This window comes from Macaca fascicularis, chromosome 12 (assembly GCF_037993035.2).
Source record: "Macaca fascicularis isolate 582-1 chromosome 12, T2T-MFA8v1.1".
Taxonomy (NCBI): Eukaryota; Metazoa; Chordata; class Mammalia; order Primates; family Cercopithecidae; genus Macaca; species Macaca fascicularis.
The window spans coordinates 114,269,240-114,286,104 of NC_088386.1; the positions used below are offsets into that span (position 1 = coordinate 114,269,240).

Genomic DNA, 16,865 nt, shown 5'->3' on the forward strand with positions numbered 1-16,865 from the left:
TTTTTTTTTTTTTTGAGACAGATTACAGGCATGTGCCACCACTCCCTGGTAATTTTTGTATTTTTAGTAGAGATGGGTTTCACCATGTTGCCCAGGCTGGATGTCAAACTCCTGGCCTCAAGTGATCCACTCGCCTGGGACTCCTAAAGTGCTGGGATTGCAGGCATGAGCCACTTCGCCTGGCCTCTTCTAAGGTCATTCTAATGATTCATTTCTTCACTCTGCCTCTTAAGAATATCAAATGTGGGCCGGGCACGGTGGCTCACACCTGTAGTCTCAGCACTCTGGGAGGCTGAGGCAGTCAGATCACAAGCTCAGGAATTCAAGACCAGCCTGGCCAATATGGTGAAACCCCGTCTCTACTAAAAGTATAAAAATTAGCTGGGTGTGGTGGCACGCGCCTGTAGTTCTAGCTACTCGGGAGGCTGAGGCCTCAAAAAGAATTGCTTGAACCCGGGAGGCAGAGGTTGCAGTGAGCTGAGATTGCACCACTGCACTCCAGCCTGGGTGACGGAGCGAGATTGCGTCTCAAAAACAAAAACAAAAATATATCAAATGCTCCCTCTGCTGGACAACACCTCAAGCTTGTGCTGAGCCTCAAACCTGCAACGTCAGTTCCCTCCAAGGTCTAGGTGTAGTAAAGTGGGTTGATGGCCCTTTAAGAGGCACTAGCCAGCTCTGGTTGCCATGGAGACAGCTGGACACAGACCCGGTAGAGGCCCACAGCATGTCCTCCAAAGTTTACTCCACAGGTGGGAAGAGGACTGCTGGAGCTGGAGGCGGGGATCCTCTTCTTTCTCCCAATCCACCCTCCGGGTAGTCTTAGAGGATTCTGTTCTTGGGTGCTGGGGCTGGGACTGAGGTACCCTGCCCCTGCCCTTCTCCCCAGGGTCTGCCATCTTAGCCTCTCCTCCCTCTGTAGGCTCCAGAGCCAAGGACCACCAGCCCTCGGGTGTGGAGTGTCTGCCACTCCCAGAGGCCAACGCTGAAGCCATCGACTTCCTCAGCTCCCTCCGTGAGCTCAGACAGTGTTGGGGTTGGGGTTGCGGGAGGGGTGCAAGTCTGGAGAGGAGGGGAGAGAGAAGGTCCAGGCGCTCGCTCTCTCTCTCTGTCTCTCTCTTTCTTCCTCGATTCTCCTGGGACTCAGAAAAGGCCTGAGGCCTGTTTGCTGACATTCTTCAAGGGAAGGTCCCCCGGGGACATGGGGACTTGGGGCAGAAGTCTTCACCTGTCCATGCCAGTGAGGAAGGCTGTGGGATGAGGAGGCAGCTGGGGACTGTGGGGACACTGGTGGTCATGGGGTCAGAGGATTGGATTGGGGCCCAGGAGCAGGGGCTTTATCTGTTCCCACGGGCCCCTCACCCCAGATGAGGAGGAGCTACAGATGCTGTTCTTCTCTGAGACGCTGGCCATGGTCTCAGACACCGGAGAGCCTCAGGGAGAGCTGACCATTGAGGTGCAGAGAGGGAAATACCAGGAAAAACTCGGCGTGCTGACATCCTGCCTTTTCGTGCATGCCTTCAGCAGAGGCTTCTTGGATAAAATGCTCTGTGGAAATTCCCTCCTGGGTAGCGTTCCTGCCGCCTGCTGCCTGTCACCCTCCCCTTCCTCCACCCCTGCCCTCCACCATTCCTAGAATCTTTTTTCAGGACCAAGCCCTTGGCTTTGCCTTGGACCAGGACAAGGCACAGGGTTGGGGAGGGACCAGTGAGTTCCTCATGGACTCGGGATGAGGGCACCTCTTACCCATCCTGTAGTTTTTCTGGGACCATATTACACCTGGTCCTCCAGCCTGGGCCACCACCTTCCCTTCCTTCGGCCTCTGACCCACATCTCCTGTGACGTCAATGCCTGTGTCCCTGCACCCCAGGCTATCTCTCAGAGAAGCTGGAGCTCATGGAACAGCACAGCCAAGACTTCATCAAGGTACTTCCCAGGGCCCCAGCCTTGACCCAATCCAGGGGAGAGAAGAGAGATTTTGACTTAAAAAACAGCAGCAACAACAAACCAAAAAACCTATTTCATACACAGTGAAGCTGAAGAATAGCAGTCGTGTTATGATGCAATATAAAGCTCAAAAGCAATGCACTTCAGAACACCGATTTTAAAAGACGGGGGTGGGCTGGGCACAGTGGCTCATGCCTGTAATCCCAGCACTCTGGGAGGCAGAGGTGGACAGATCACCCTGAGGTGAGGAGTTCGAGACCAGCCTGGCCAACATAGTGAAACCCCATCTCTACAAAAATTAGCCAGGCGTGGTGGCACGCGCCTGTAGTCCCAGCTACTCAGAAGGCTGAGGCAGGAGAATTGCTTGAACCCAGGAGGCGGAGGTTGCCATGAGCTGAGATCGCGCCACTGCACTCCAGCCTGGGTGACAGAGCAAGACTCCATCTCAAGAAAAAAAATAAAAAAACAACGAGGGTGGGCCAGGCACAATGGCTCAAGCCTATAATCCCAGCACTTCGAGAGGCCAAGGTGGGAGGATCCCTTGAGCCCAGGAGTTTTAGCCCAGGCAACATGGCAACACCCACCAAAAATGTTTACAATTTTTGTACAAATTATACAAAAAGTAGCGGCTGGGCATGGTGGCTCATGCCTGTAATCCCACCACTATGGGAGGCGGAGGCAGGCGGAACACGAGATCATGACCATCCTGGCCAACATGGTGAAACCCTGTCTCTACTAAAGTACAAAAAAAAATTAGCCAGGCGTGGTGGCACGCGCCTGTAGTCCCAGCTACTCAGGAGGCTGAGGCAGGAGAATTGCTTGAACCTGGGAGGCAGAGGTTGCAGTGAGCCGAGATCATTAGGCTGCACTCCAGCCTAGCGACAGAGCGAGTCTCCGTCGCAAAAAAAAAAAAAAAAAAAAAATACAAAAAGTAGCTGGTTGTGGTGATGTGTGTCTGTAGTCTCAGCTACTTGGGAGACTGAGGTGGAAGGTTCAGTGGAGCCCAGGAGGTCGAGGTTGCAGCAAGCAGTGTGTGCACCACTGTACTCCAGCCTGGGTGACAGAACAACAACAACAACAAAAAGATGGAGGTTGGGCGCAATGGCTCATGCCTGTAATCCCAGCACTTTGGGAAGCTGAGGCGGGCAGATCACAGGAGGTCGGGAGTTCAAGACCAGCCTTACCAACATGGAGAAACCCTGTCTCTACCAAAAATACAAAATTAGCCAGGCACAGTGGCTCATGCCTGTAATCTCAACACTTTGGGAGGCCGAGGCGGGTGGATCACGAGGTCAGGAGTTCAAGACCAGCTTGGCCAAGATGGTGAAACCCCACCTCTACTAAAAAGGCAAAAAAAAAAATTATCCGGGCATGGTGGTGGGCACCTGTAATCCCAGCTACTTGGGAGGCCGAGACAGGAGAATTGCTTGAACCCAGGAGGTGAAGGTTGCAGTAAGGCGGGATCGCACCACTGCACTCCAGCCTGGGCAACAAAAGTGAAACTCTGACTCAAAAAAAAGATGGGGATGGTTTCTGTGGGAACGTTTTTAGACTCGAGTAGTTTCCAGTGTATAAACAGGTCATGTTCACATTCCACAAGTTAAGTAAGTGGCAGGGGCTGGGTGTGAGGGGCACAAAGCTGGGGGACTTGGAGGCCAGGTGCAACAGGCCCCCAGGGAAGGCTAGGCTCTGGGAAAGGCCAGCCCACCAGGCCTTCAGGGAGGCACTGGGCTCTCAGGCTGGAGGAGGACTGGTGTGGGCTGGGTTCAGAGTTTGGGTATCAGGAGAACTTACCAGTGGCAACCTGCTGTCCCTGCGCCTGGCCCACCCCCATCCTTTAAAACCAGTGTTCTGAAGTGCATTGTTTTGAACTTTATATTCATCATAACATGACTGCTATTCTTCAGCTCCACTGCGTATGAAAGGTATTTTTTGGGTTTTGTTGCAGCTGTTTTTTATTTTGTAATTTATTATTATTATTATTATTATTATTATTATTATTATTGAGACAGAGTCTTGCTCTTATCACCCAGGCTGGAGTGCAGTGGTGCAATCTCAGCTCACTGCAACCTTCACCTTCCGGGTTCAAGCAATTCTCCTGCCTCAGCCTCCCAAGTAGCTGGGAATTACAGATGTGCACCACCATGCCTGGGTAATTTTTGTATTTTTAATAGAGATAGGGTTTTGCCATGTTGGCCAGGCTGGTCTTGAACTCCTGACCTCAAGTGATCTGCCCACCTGGGTTTCCCAAAGTGCTGGGATTACAGGTATGAGCCACAACACCCGGCTCTGCTGCTTGTTTTTGTTTTGTTTTGTTTTGTTTTTGAGATGGAGTCTCGCTCTGTTGCCCAGGCTGGAGTGTAGTGGCGTGATCATGACTCACTGCAACTTCTGCCTCCCGGGTTCATGCCATTCTCCTGCCTCAGCCTCCCGAGTACCTGGGATTACAGGCATGTGCCACCACGCCCAGTTTAATTTTTGTATTTTTAGTAGACACGGGGTTTCACCATGTTAGCCAGGATGGTCTTGATCTCCTGACCTCATGATCTGCCCGCTTTGGCCTCCCACAGTGTTGGGATTACAGGCGTGAACCACCGCGCCTGACCCAGTTGCTGTTTTTTTAAGTCACAATCTTTAAACCTCAGTTTTCTCATTAATGGAGAAGGGTCAGGTGACCTCTGGGGAACCCAGGGAGTCCCTGATCCTCCCTGGCATGCTCTGGCCCTCAGTTCCTCATCCTCCCCATGGAACGGAAGACGAGTTTGCTGAAGCAAGATGATCAGCTGGCTGTGACCAGAAGCATCAAGGAGGGTGAGGTAAGGATGAGAGGCAGATGGGAGTTGCACTCCACACTGTGAACCCAGAATATCTGAGACAGGTCCCAATCAATTTAGAGACTTTGTTTTGCCAAGGTTAAGGATGCATCCATGACACAGCCTCAGGAGGTCCGGAGAACATGTGCCCAAAGTGGTTGGGGCACAGCTTGTTTTTATGTTTGTTTGTTTGTTTGTTTGTTTGTTTTTGAAACAGAGTTTCACTCTTGTTGCCCAGGCTGGAGTGCACTGGTGCCATCTCGGCTCACTGCAACCTCCACCTACCGGGTTCAAGTGATTCTCCTGCCTCAGCCTCCCAAGTAGCTGGGATTACAGGTATGCGCCACCACGCCTGGCTAATTTTGTATTTTTAGTAGAGAGGGAGGTTTTCCATGTTGGCCAGGCTGGTCTCAAACTCCCGACCTCAGGTGATCCGCCCGCCTCGGCCTCCCAAAGTGCTGGGATTACAGGCGCGAGCCACCACGCCCAGCCCACAGCTTGGTTTTATACATTTTAAGGAGACATGAAACATCAATCAACACGTGTAAGATGTACATTGGTTTGCCGGGTGCAGTGGTTCACGCCTGTAATCCCAGCACTTCGGGAGGCCAAGGTGGGCAGATCATGAAGTCAGGAGATCGAGACCATCCTGGCTAACATGGTGAAACCCCGTCTCTACTAAAAATACAAAAAATTAGCCAGGCGTGGTGGCGGGTGCCTGTAGTCCCAGCTACTTGGGAGGCTGAGGCAGGAGAATCGCGTGAACCTGGGAGGCGGAGCTTGCAGTGAGCCGAGATCATGCCACTGCACTCCAGCCTGGGTGACAGAGCAAGACTCCATCTCAAAAAAAAAAAAAAAATGTACATTGGTTTGTTGGGAAAGGCAGGACAACTCAAGGCAGGGAGAGGGCTTCCAAGTCATAGGTAGATAAGAGACATGCTTTTAAGTTTCTGATTAGCCTTTCACTGAATACACAATTTACATGTGATGGGGGTAGAAAAGTAGTCACTTATGCTTTAGTCTGGCTTAGTGAAACAATAGAGCAGAGAAAGCCATCAGATATGCACTTACCCACGTGAGCAGAGGGATGACTTTGAGTTCTGTCTGTCCTTTGTCCACAAGCAATTTCCTTGTGGGCAAATAGTGAGGGAGGTATGTAGCTCTTTTTTTCTCTTAGTAGCTACCTTATTTAGGAATAAAATGGGAGGCAGCTTGGCCTGAAGCAGTTCCCAGCTTGACTTCCCTTTGGCTCAGTGATTTGGGGTCCCAAGATTTATTTTTCTTTTTTTTTTTTTTTCTTTTTTTTTTTTGAGACTGAGTCTGGCTCTCGCCCAGGCTGGAGTGCAGTGGCCAGATCTCAGCTCACTACAAGCTCCGCCTCCCCGGTTTACGCCATTCTCCTGCCTCAGCCTCTGGAGTAGCTGGGACCACAGGCGCCCGCCACCTCGCCCGGCTAGTTTTTTGTATTTTTTAGTAGAGACGGGGTTTCACCGTGTTAGCCAGTATGGTCTCGATCTCCTGACCTTGTGATCCGCCCGTCTCAGCCTCCCAAAGTGCTGGGATTACAGGCTTGAGCCACCGCGCCCAGCCCAAGATTTATTTTTCTTTCACAATGTCCTCTTCAGAACCCTGAGAAGGGACTAGATTAGATGAAACCAGGAATCTGTATCAGGGGAAACCCCACCCCCCATATTCAACGTGGGTTCTTTTCTATTTCCCTACGCATTGGCTGGTCTGAGAAAGGGAAAGAGTACAAAAGAGAGAAATTTTAAAGCTGGGTGTCTGGGGGAGACATCACATGTAGGCAGGTTCCGTGATGCTCCCTGAGCCATAAAGCCAGCAAGTTTTTATTAGTAATTTTCAAAAGGGGAGGAATTTACCAATAGGGTGTGGGTCACAGAGATCACATGCTTCACAAGGTAATAAAATATCACAAAGCAAATGGAGGCAGGGTGAAATCACAGGACCACAGGACGGGGTGAAATTAAAATTGCTAATTAAGTTACAGGCACACATTGTCATTGATAACATCTTAGGAGACAGGGTTTGAGAGTAGACAATTGGTCTGACCAAAATTTATTAGATCGGAATTTCCTCATCCTAATAAGCCTAGGAGCGCTGCAGGAGACCGGGGCTTATTTCATCCCTTTGTCTTCGACCGTAAAAGACAGCTGCCCCCAAAGCGGCCATTTTAGGGGCCTACCCTCAGGGGCACGTTCTCTTTCTCAGGGATGTTCCTTGCTGAGAAAAAGAATTCAGCGATATTTCTCCTATTTGCTTTTGAAAGATGAGAAATATGGCTCTGTTCCGCCCGGCTCACCAGCAGTCAGAGTTTAAGGTTATCTCCCTTGTTCCCTGAACATTGCTGTTATCTTGTTCTTTTTTCAAGGTGCCCACATTTCATATTATTCAAGCACACATGCTCTACAAACAATTTGTGCAGTTAACGCAATCATCACAGGGTCCTGAGGCGACATACATCCTCCTCAGCTTAAGAAGATGACAGGATTAAGAGATTAAAGTAAAGACAGGCATAGGAAATCACAAGGGTATTGATTGGGGAAGTGATAAGTGTCCATGAAATCTTCACAATTTATGTCCAGAGATTGCAGTAAAGACAGGTGTAAGAAATTATAAAAGTATTAATTTGGGGAACTAAAGATGTCCATGAAATCTTCACAATTTATGTTCTTCTGCCGTGGCTTCAGCTGGTCCCTCCGTTCGGGGTCCCTGACTTCCCACAACGAGTCCGGACTGAGGATTCATTAAAAACCATATGCCCAGCTGAAAGCCAGGCGTGCAGTGACTCACGCCTGTAATTTCAGCACTTTGGGAGGCTGAGGCGGGCGGATCACTTGAGGTCAGGAGGTGGAGACCAGCATGGCCAATATGGTGAAGTCCCATCTCTCATAAAAACACAAAAATTAGCCAGGTGTAGTGTCATGTGCCTGTTATCCCAGCTACTCAGGAGGCTGACAGGAAAATCGCTTGAACCCAGGAGCTGGAGGTTGCAGTGAGCCGAGATTGCACCACTTCACTCCAGTCTGGGCAACAGAGCAAGTCCCTGTCTCAAAAAAAAAAAAAAAAAGGCCAGGCACAGTGGCTCATGCCTGTAATCCCAGCACTTTCGGAGGCCAAAGCGGGTGGATCACCTCAGGTCAGGAGTATCGAGACCAGCCTGGCCAACATGGTGAAACCCAGTCTCTACTAAAATTACAAAAATTAGTCAGGCATGGTGGCCTGTAATCCCAGCTAGTTGAGAGGCTGAGGCAGAAGATCGTATGAACCCAGGAGGCGGAGGTTACAGTGAGCTGAGACCATGCCATTGTACTCCAGCCTAGGTGACAAAAAGCAAAACTCTGTCTAAAAACAAAACAAACAAACAAAAAACATATGCCCAACACCCGGCTTGCCCACCCTTTGTCCCCTGCCCCTTCCTGGTTCCAGGTCCCTGACCCAGATCTGTTCTGAACAGGAAGTGAAGACTGGAGTGACTTCTTTCCCGTGGAGCTCAATCAAGGGCTTCGTCTCAGAGGCTGCCAACCTGGTGCTGCTCAGGGTGATGGCCTGGCGGCGGATGGTGCCCAGCAACGCCCGCTTCCTGGCCTTGGACACTGAGGGCAAACTCTGCTATTTGACCTATGTGAGGGGTCTCCCTGGGCAGGGGACTTGGCTTGGGAGCAAACTAGAAAGGGCATGAAAAGCACTGAGATCGGGAACAGCTGTGGAGTAGAAAATGGAGGCAGGTGGGGAGAAAACAGCACAGGTGGGAATGGGGCTTTCAAGGGCAGGAAAGCATGTTTGTCTGGGAGTGTGGGGCAGATGAATTGAGAGCGACTGAGAGGTGGGAACAGTTCAGAGAAGCAACCCTTCTGCACAGAAGTCAGTCCAGGAAAAATAAATACAGCGCAGGGCTGATTTTAAAAATACATCATTTTTTTGGCCGGGCGCGGTGGCTCAAGCCTGTAATCCCAGCACTTTGGGAGGCCGAGACAGGCGGATCACAAGGTCAGGAGATCGAGACCATCCTGGCTAACACGGTGAAACCCCGTCTCTACTAAAAAATACAGAAAACTAGCCGGGCGAGGTGGCGGGCACCTGTAGTCCCAGCTACTCGGGAGGCTGAGGCAGGAGAATGGCGTAAACCTGGGAGGCGGAGCTTGCAGTGAGCTGAGATTTGGCCACTGCACTCCAGCCCGGGCGACAGAGCAAGACTCCATCTCAAAAATAAAAACAAAAAACAAAAAACAAACAAACAAAAAAACACATCATTTTTGCCAGGCACAGTGACTCATGCCTGTAATCCCAGCACTTTGGGAGGCAAAGGTGGGCAGATCACTTGAAGTTAGGAGGTCAAGATCAGCCTGGCCAACATGGTGAAACCCTGTCTCTCCTAAAAATACAAAAATTAGCTGGGCATGGTGGTGGGCGCCTATAATCCCAGCTACTCGGGAGGCTGAGGCAGAAGAATCATCACTTGAACCCAGGAGGCAAAGGTTGCAGTGAGCCGAGATGGCACAACTGCACTCCAGCCTGGGCAACAGAGGGAGACTCTGTCTCAAAAAAATCAATAAATAAAAATAAATCTTTTTTTTTTTTTTTTTTTTTTTTTTTGAGACGGAGTCTTGCTTTGTCACCCAGGCTAGAGTGCAGTGGCTGGATCTCAGCTCACTGCAAGCTCCGCCTCCCAGGTTCACACCATTCTCCTGGCTCAGCCTCCCGCGTAGCTGGGACTACAGGCGCCCGCCACCTCGCCCGGATAGTTTTTTGTATGTTTTAGTAGAGACGGCGTTTCACCATGTTAGCCAGGATGGTCTCGATCTCCTGACCTCGTGATCCGCCCGTCTCGGCCTCCCAAAGTGCTGGGATTACAGGCTTGAGCCACCGCGCCCGGCCTATAAATCATTTTTTAACTTTAGGAAGTATAACTGTCCAACTTTACTGAAATATTCCTTTATTATTTCATTTGTTTGCTTGTTTGTTTGAGACGGAGTCTTGCTCTGTTGCCAGGCTGGAGCGCAGTGATGCAGTCTTGGCTCACTGCAACCTCCGCCTCCTGACTTCAAGCTATTTTCCTGCCTCAGTCTCCCAAGTAGCTGGGAATACAGACATGTGCCACCATGCCCGGCTAATTTTTGTATTTTTAGTAGAGATGGGGTTTCACCATGTTGGCCAGGCTGGTCTTGAACTCCTGACCTGGTGATCCGCCTGCCTCAGCCTCCCAGAGTGCTGGGATTACAGGCGTGAGCCACTGCGCCCAGCCCTTCCTTTATTATTTCTTTTTTTTTTTTTTCAGACGGAGTCTCGCTTTGTCGCCCAGGCTGGAGTGCAGTGGCACAATCTCCGCTCACTGCAAGCTCCGCCTCCTGGGTTCACACCATTCTCCTGCCTCAGCCTCCCGAGTAGCTGGGACTACAGGCACCTGCCACTACACCTGGCTAATTTTATGTATTTTTAGTAGAGACGGGGTTTCACCGTGTTTGCCAGGATGGTCTTGATCTCCTGACCTCATGATCCGCCCGCCTCGGCCTCCCAAAGTGCTGAGATTACGGGCGTGAGCTACCGCGCCCGGCCCCTTTATTATTTCTTAACCCCAGAGGGTGTTCCGTTTCTGTTTTATTTTTTGTTTTTAACTAAAATTTCATGATCGCATGCCTAGGACTTGCTGCAATAGGTGATTTTAGAGCCGTGTCACTGAACACACAATTTCCAGTGAGACACTTTGGGAGCTGATTTGTGTTTCTTTGACCATCTTTGTAAATTACATTCCAGGCTTGTCTATCAAAACACCCCAAGCAGCAATGCATTTGACACGAACAAGCACAATCCATTCCCCTCCGTGTTCTTTGAAACATGTGTTTAACATTAGCACTTTTCTCTCCATAGCCGCAGCTATAACAGGGGTTTAAGTTTTAATTACAACAGGGACAGCCTGCCAGCAACAGCACAAGTCTGAGGTGGCCACAAATCTGTCTGGTCTCACACCTCTGAGCCTCACTTTACCTCCACCCACTGGCCCTAGTAGCTCATCCTCCCTCTCCACTCCCACACCCCTCCCCATATTGCTTCTCATCCGCGTAACAGAATTTGCCAACTAGAAGCACTTGGTCAGCGAGATGACATGGAAAGGGTCAGGGCAGGGGCAACCTGGAGCTAGCTCCCTATGAGGGGTCGCCAACTGAGCTTGGAGGTTTGGAGATGCAACCTCAAATGTTGGGAGGTTGTTATGAGATACAGAAAATGCTGAGATGATGGGGAGCCCTTGGTGGGCATCCACCTTACCTCCCACCCCCCAATTTTGGCTGTTGCCAGCAAGACCTGGGCTTCCAGACCATCCAGGTAGACCATCAGCAAGCCGAAGTCTTCATCGTGGAGCAGACTGTCCACTCAGAGGAGGGCATCCCCATGTCCTGCCAGTACTACCTGCTCTCCGATGGGTGAGCTGCTGATGGTGGGCCCAGAGGGGTGGTGCTGAGCTTGTAGGTGCTCAAGGAGACCAGCTGCTTCTGGGGATAGCACCAGGAAGAGCTGGCATTGAGATAGGAGTGTCCCTCCACTTTATCCATATCATTCATTCTTTCTTCATTTATTTGCTTGTCCTCTTAACCCTCACAGTGCCTCCCAAACCTCACTGCACACCACAGGCCTGAGGTGTAACTAGTGAAGCCACCACTGTGTAAGGGGTAATATTGAAAACCACCAAGGTTTGAATGACTGCACACCTGATGAAATCACTGTGCTGGAAGAGTTGCCTGCGGCAGGCTGCCATGCAGTCTCCAGCAAAGCACTGGCTCCAAATCATAAGAAAATTCAGGGCCGGGAGTGGTGGCTCACGCCTGTAATCCCAGCACTTTGGGAGGCCAAGGCGGGCGGATCACAAGGTCAGGAGATTGAGACCATCCTGGCTAACATGGTGAAACCCCGTCTCTACTAAAAATACAAAAAATTAGCCAGGTGTGGTGGCGGGCACCTGTAGTCCCAGCTACTTGGGAGGCTGAGGCAGGAGAATGGCGTGAACCCAGGAGTCAGAGCTTGCAGTGAGCCGAGATCATGCCACTGCACTCCAGCCTAGGGGACAGCAAAGAAAATTTAGGTGGAAGAAAGAGGTTTTTTGTTTCTTTTTGAGATAGAGTCCAGCTGAGTTTATTTCTTAAAATTTCCGAATAGGTATTGACATGATCGCTACACTGGGGAAAAGGTAATCAAAACATTGTTGGCTTTATCTCATAACTTAGTATGTTTTTGGTTTTGGTGCGCTCATAGCCCACTGCAGCCTCCAACTCCTGGGCTCAAGCAATCCCCCTGCTTCAGCCTTCCTAGTAGCTGGGACTACAGGTATGCACCACAGCTCCAGGCCAACCTTTCTATTTTGAATGCCACATAGCAGGAGATTTCGTAATTTTTCTTTTTTCTTTCTCTCTCTGTCTCCTTCCTTCCTTCCTTCCCTCCCTTCCTCCCTCCCTCCTTCCTTCCTTCTTTCCTCTCCTCCTTCCCTCCCTTCCTCCCTCCCTCCTTCCTTCCCTTTCTCCTTCCCTCCTTCCTTCCTTCCTTCCTCTCTCCCTCTCTGTTTCTTGATGGAGTCTCTCTCTGTTGCCTAGACTGGAATGCCATGGCATGATCTTAGCTAACTGCAACCTCTGCCTTCCGGGTTCAAGTGATCCCCTTGCTTCAGCCTCCCAAGTAGCTGGGACTACAGGTGCCTGCCACCACGCCTGGTTAATTTTTGTATTTTTAGTAGAAACCAGTTTCACCATGTTGGCCAGGCTGGTCTCGAACACCTGACCTCAAGTGATCCACTCATCTTGGCCTCCTAAAGTGCTGGGATTACAGGCATGAGCCACTGCAACAAGCATGAGCCACTGTGACAGGCCTCTTTCTCTTTTTGAGACAGTCTTGCTCTGTTGCCCAGACTGGAGTACAGTGATGCAATCTTGGTTCACTACAACCTCCACCTCCCAGGTTCAAGTGATTCTTATGCCTCAGCCACCGAAATAGCTGGGATTAGAGAAGCCTGCCATGTCTGCCCGGTTTTTTGTATTTTTAGTACAGACGGCATTTCACTATGTTGGCCAGGATGGTCTCAAACTCCTGACCTCAAGTGATCCACCCATCTCAGCCTCCCAAAGTGCTAGGATTACAGGCATGAGCCATCGTGCCTGGCCAAGAGGCTCCATGATTTACTAGTGCTGTACCTCTAAAGATCCTTTTGTTTTTTTTTTTTAAAACGGGGAGCCTAATACTTGCCAAGTCCTGTGTGTTATGTGGAGATCCAGAAATGACCACCATCCAGGAACTCAAAACACAAGAGAGGGAGGCAGAAGTAAAGAGGCCCAAGACAGGTCTCTCAAGGGGCACTGTCATGTATGAGTCAGCTTAGGCTGCTGTAACAAAATACCTCAGGCTGGGTGGCTTCAAGAGAAATGTATTTGCAGGAAGGCTGGAAGTCCAAGATCATGGTGCCATCAGGGTTGGTTTCTGGTGAGGGCTGTCTTCCTAGCTTGCAGATGGCTGCCTTCTCAATGTGTCTTCACATGGCCTTTCTTCTGTGCATGAGTGAAGAGAAAGCTCTCTGGCATCTCTTCCTTTTCTTGTAAGAGGACCAATCCTATCTGATTAGGGCCCCACCCTTATGACTGCATGTAACGTAATGACCTCCCCAAAGGCCCTACCTCCAAATACCACCACACTGGGGGTTAGAACAACAATTCAGTCCATAGCAGGCTGCCTGGGAAAATTCTCACTCTCACATGTTGTGTTGCACTCCAGGCACCTGGCCAAAAGAATACAGGTGGGCTCCCCAGGATGCTGCATCATCACCAAGATGCCCATCTTGAGGGAAGTGGGTGAGTGAAGCCCAGGCCTTGGGCATCCAGGGAGAGTGAAGGGGAGTGGGGAAACCTGGGCCTTCCAGGATGCAGGGGGCTCGACCGAGTGTGCGGGACAGGAGCCTGGAATCAGCTGGAGAACATCTGCCCTCCAGCCCCTGACCCCAAGCAGTAAGAGAAGGATCTTTCTTACTGGGAGTCCCTTCCTGCAACTCTGCCCATGTGTGCAGAATCCTGGGGTTTCACCTGAGCCTTCTGTTTGGGTGTTCTCGGGATCCCGCTGTGTATCCAGGGAAGGTTCTAGGGTGGGGACGCCCAGCCTTCTTTGTTCCCCACCCAGATGAGATTGAGCCACGCCCAGTGTTTGAGAAGAAGCCCCCCGTGTGGGAGGAGGATATGGAGCTCTATTCTAAGTTCCTGGACCGTAAGGTGAGGGGAGGCTCCACCAGCCTGGGGTTCCCATTCCCCCATGGGCCTTAAATTCATTACTGATCTCTCTGCCCCTGACTGAAATGCACACCCATAGGGGCTAGAAGTCTCCAGTGCCCCTTAGCTCTCCTTGGAGCGAGTGGGTGGGGGCTCCTGGGGCGCGGGGATCCCGTCCGGCTGAGGCTCGGGCTCTGTCCCCCGCCAGGAGGAGCTCCGGCTCGGCCACGCCAGCTATCTGCGGCAGCACCCCGAAGCCCACGCGCTCATCTCCGACTTCCTGCTCTTCCTGCTGCTGCGCCAGCCGGAGGACGTGGTCACCTTCGCCGCCGAGTTCTTCGGCCCCTTCGACCCGCGACGTCCGTCGTCACCGGCCTTGGGCTCCTCCCACCGGCCCAACCCTTTCCGCTCCCTGGAGCCGGAGGGAGACGCCCGCTCGGGGGCGGGCTAGGCTGGGCCCAAGCCGGGACAGGGCAGGAAACCAGGAGTCGGGCTGGGACGCGGGCGGGACGCGCCGGGGCGGGGGCGCTTTCCGGGCTGTGGTTTTGGGGGAATAAACGGGGCCCTCCCGCGGCTCTGCAGCGCCAGCCGACAGCTTCCCTGGCTAGCGTCTCATGTCTCGGGCTACAAATAGGAACCATTACCGTTGTACCTCGAGCGGATTTCAGCCTTTCCTCCTAGATGCTGTTTTCTTCGTTATCTCCATTCTGCAGATAAGAACACAGAGGCACACGAAAGTTTAACTTTTGGAGTTGGCAGGTGGGGAGGCAGAATTTGAACCTGAACGTTGGACTTGAAAGTCCACACTCGGCCAGGCGCGGTGGCTTAAACATGTATTCCCAGCACTTTGCGAGGCCGAGGCGGGCAGATCACCAGGTCGGGGTATCGAGACCAGCCTGGGCAACATGGTGAAACCCCATCTTTACTAAAAATACAAAAAATAGTCGGGCGTGGTGGCGCGCGCCTGTAATCCCAGCTACTTAGGAGGCTGAGGCAGGAGGATCGCTCGAACCCGGGAGGCGGAGGTTGCAGTGAGCCGAGATCGCACCATTGCACTCCAGCCTGGGCGACAGAGCGAGACTCCGTCTCAAAAAAAAAAAAGAAAGAAAGAAAGAAAGAAAGAAAGAAAGAAAAAGCAAAAGCCCACACTCTTACTAGGTTAGCACGGAGGGGCGGGGCGCCTTGGCACTCAGATCTTACAGTCGCGGTCGCCGCAGAGCATAATTGCCCAACCCACCGCCCAAAGAAAAAGAACAAGTGGCGAGGACTGGGGAGGGAGGAGGGCCGACGCAGAGCACCGCTGGCTTAGCTCAAAACCCCTGAAATCTCGCAAACGCAGCTAGCACTCATGCTCAGCTCCTCCTGGTTCCCACTGACACACAGGAACCCCCAAACTCCGGAGGTGGGGGGTCCGAGAGTAAAAATAATGGGCAGATGATCGTCACATCCTCTGGGCTCATCGTGGAACGTCAGTGCTGGCCAGTGGCTTCTGTCCGGATGCTCAGTAGCAAACTTTAGGCAAGCTCCCCTGAGGAAGTGGTGGGGGTACAGGCTCCCTCCCCTGTTCGTTCATCAGACATGCTGGTGCAGACCCCAGAGACGCTTTGCTCTCTAGTGGACAGTATGACCAGACACCTACAAGGCTGGGTGGGATCCGGGGCGGGGGAGGACCCGAGAATCACGGAGAAAAGGCTTCATGGAGGATCATCACTTGAGTTGAGCCTTGAAGATTAAAAAAAATATATTTCTTATTGTCTCTCTCCCTTATTTCAAAAGAAATACATGTTCATAAGATAAAACTTGGGAAAGGGAGATAAACCAAAAGAAGAAAACGAAATCATTTTAATCTCTCTACCTAGAAGCAGCTGCTCAAAGTTTCGGCAAAAATCCCCTCTACTCTCCTATGCATAAAAGCAGCTGATGTTTGTTGAGTGCTCACTCTGTCAAGCCCTTTTCTAGACTGTTTGATCTGGTCTTTATAACTTCAGGGGACTTTATTTATTTATTTTTGACTGGGTCTTGCTCTGTCACCCAGACTGAAGTGCTGTGGCACAATCACTGCTCACTGCAGCCTTGACTTCCTGAGCTCAAGTGATCCTTCCACCTCAGCCTGAGAGGCTGGGACAGCAGGCTTGCACCACCACACTGGGCTAAATTTTTTTTTTCTTTTTTTTAAGAGATGAGGGTCTCACTATGTTGTTCAGGCTGGTCTCAAACTCCTGGCCTCAACTGACCGTTCCACCTTGGTCCCCCAAAGTTCTGGGATTACAGGCATGAGCCACTGCATTCAGCCTCAATTTCTTTTTCCTTTCTTTCTTTTTTTTTTTTTTTTTTTTTTGAGACGGAGTCTCGCTTTGTCGCCCAGGCTGGAGTGCAGTGGCCCGATCTCACCTCACTGAAAGCTCTGCCTACCAAGTTCACGCCATTCTCCTTCCTCAGCCTCCCAAGTAGCTGGGACTACAGGCGCCCGGCACTACGCGTGGCTAATATTTTGTATTTTTTTAGTAGAGACAGGGTTTCACTGTGTTAGCCAGGATGGTCTCTATCTCCTGACCTCGTGATCCCCCCGCCTCGGCCTCCCAGAGTCCTGGGATTACAGGCGTGAGCCCGCACCTGGCCTCTTTTTTCTTTTTTTTTTCAGAGACCAGTCTCCCTGTGTTGCCCAGGCTGCTCTCAAACTGCTGGGCTCAAGCAATCCACCTCCCTCAGCCTCCCAATGTGTTGAGGTTACAGGCATGAGCCACTGCACACAGCCTCTATTTTTGCTATTATAAACAGTGTTGCGCTGAACATCCTTGTAGCTAAATCTTTGCATATATCAACAGTTATTTCCTTAAGGATACATTCTGACAAG

General features: G+C 51.2%; 1 protein-coding gene and 1 long non-coding RNA gene across 10 annotated transcripts in view; one reads left to right on the forward strand and one right to left on the reverse strand.

Annotated features, from left to right (window-relative positions):
• Positions 1–699: 699 nt before the first annotated feature.
• Positions 700–15,763, forward strand: CATIP (ciliogenesis associated TTC17 interacting protein). Of its 3 annotated transcripts, none has more exons than XR_012421482.1 (10): positions 700–752; positions 923–1,015; positions 1,368–1,568; positions 1,871–1,926; positions 4,677–4,763; positions 8,236–8,403; positions 10,057–11,197; positions 13,527–13,603; positions 13,926–14,014; positions 14,220–14,598. XR_012421482.1 is itself a non-coding variant. In XM_045367705.3 (10 exons), exons 3-10 carry the CDS (start codon positions 1,385–1,387, stop codon positions 14,460–14,462), a joined length of 1,029 nt encoding a protein of 342 aa, XP_045223640.1. In that variant the 5' UTR covers positions 700–816; positions 923–1,015; positions 1,368–1,384; the 3' UTR covers positions 14,463–15,763. The 3 variants fall into 3 exon arrangements, 2 of the variants coding, with proteins under 2 accessions (XP_045223640.1, XP_005574337.1); XM_045367705.3 differs by having other exon boundaries at positions 700–816; positions 11,073–11,197; positions 14,220–15,763; XM_005574280.5 differs by having other exon boundaries at positions 11,073–11,197; positions 14,220–15,763.
• Positions 6,523–16,865, reverse strand: part of LOC135966620 (uncharacterized) — a 47,214-nt gene continuing 36,871 nt past the window's right edge. The window contains exons 1-4 of one of the 7 annotated variants that reach the window (XR_012421487.1): positions 15,651–15,698; positions 14,656–14,718; positions 13,430–13,530; positions 13,167–13,303 (exon numbers count right to left, since the gene is read on the reverse strand). This is a non-coding gene — a long non-coding RNA (uncharacterized lncRNA). Of the gene's footprint in view, positions 8,098–13,155; positions 13,304–13,429; positions 13,824–14,105; positions 14,401–14,655; positions 14,719–15,166; positions 15,403–15,650; positions 15,699–16,865 lie in introns of those variants that run through there. The other 6 variants (XR_012421489.1, XR_012421488.1, XR_012421484.1 and 3 more) reach the window with 6 other exon arrangements.

Excerpts from the sequence above, each read along its gene's own strand:
- CATIP (XM_005574280.5), top strand. The coding sequence starts at position 728 with ATGTCCTCCAAAGTTTACTCCACAG. Across the intron at positions 4,764-8,235 it reads GAAGCATCAAGGAGGGTGAG|GAAGTGAAGACTGGAGTGAC; the intron begins GTAAGGATGAGA and ends TGTTCTGAACAG. Across the intron at positions 14,015-14,219 it reads CTAAGTTCCTGGACCGTAAG|GAGGAGCTCCGGCTCGGCCA; the intron begins GTGAGGGGAGGC and ends GTCCCCCGCCAG.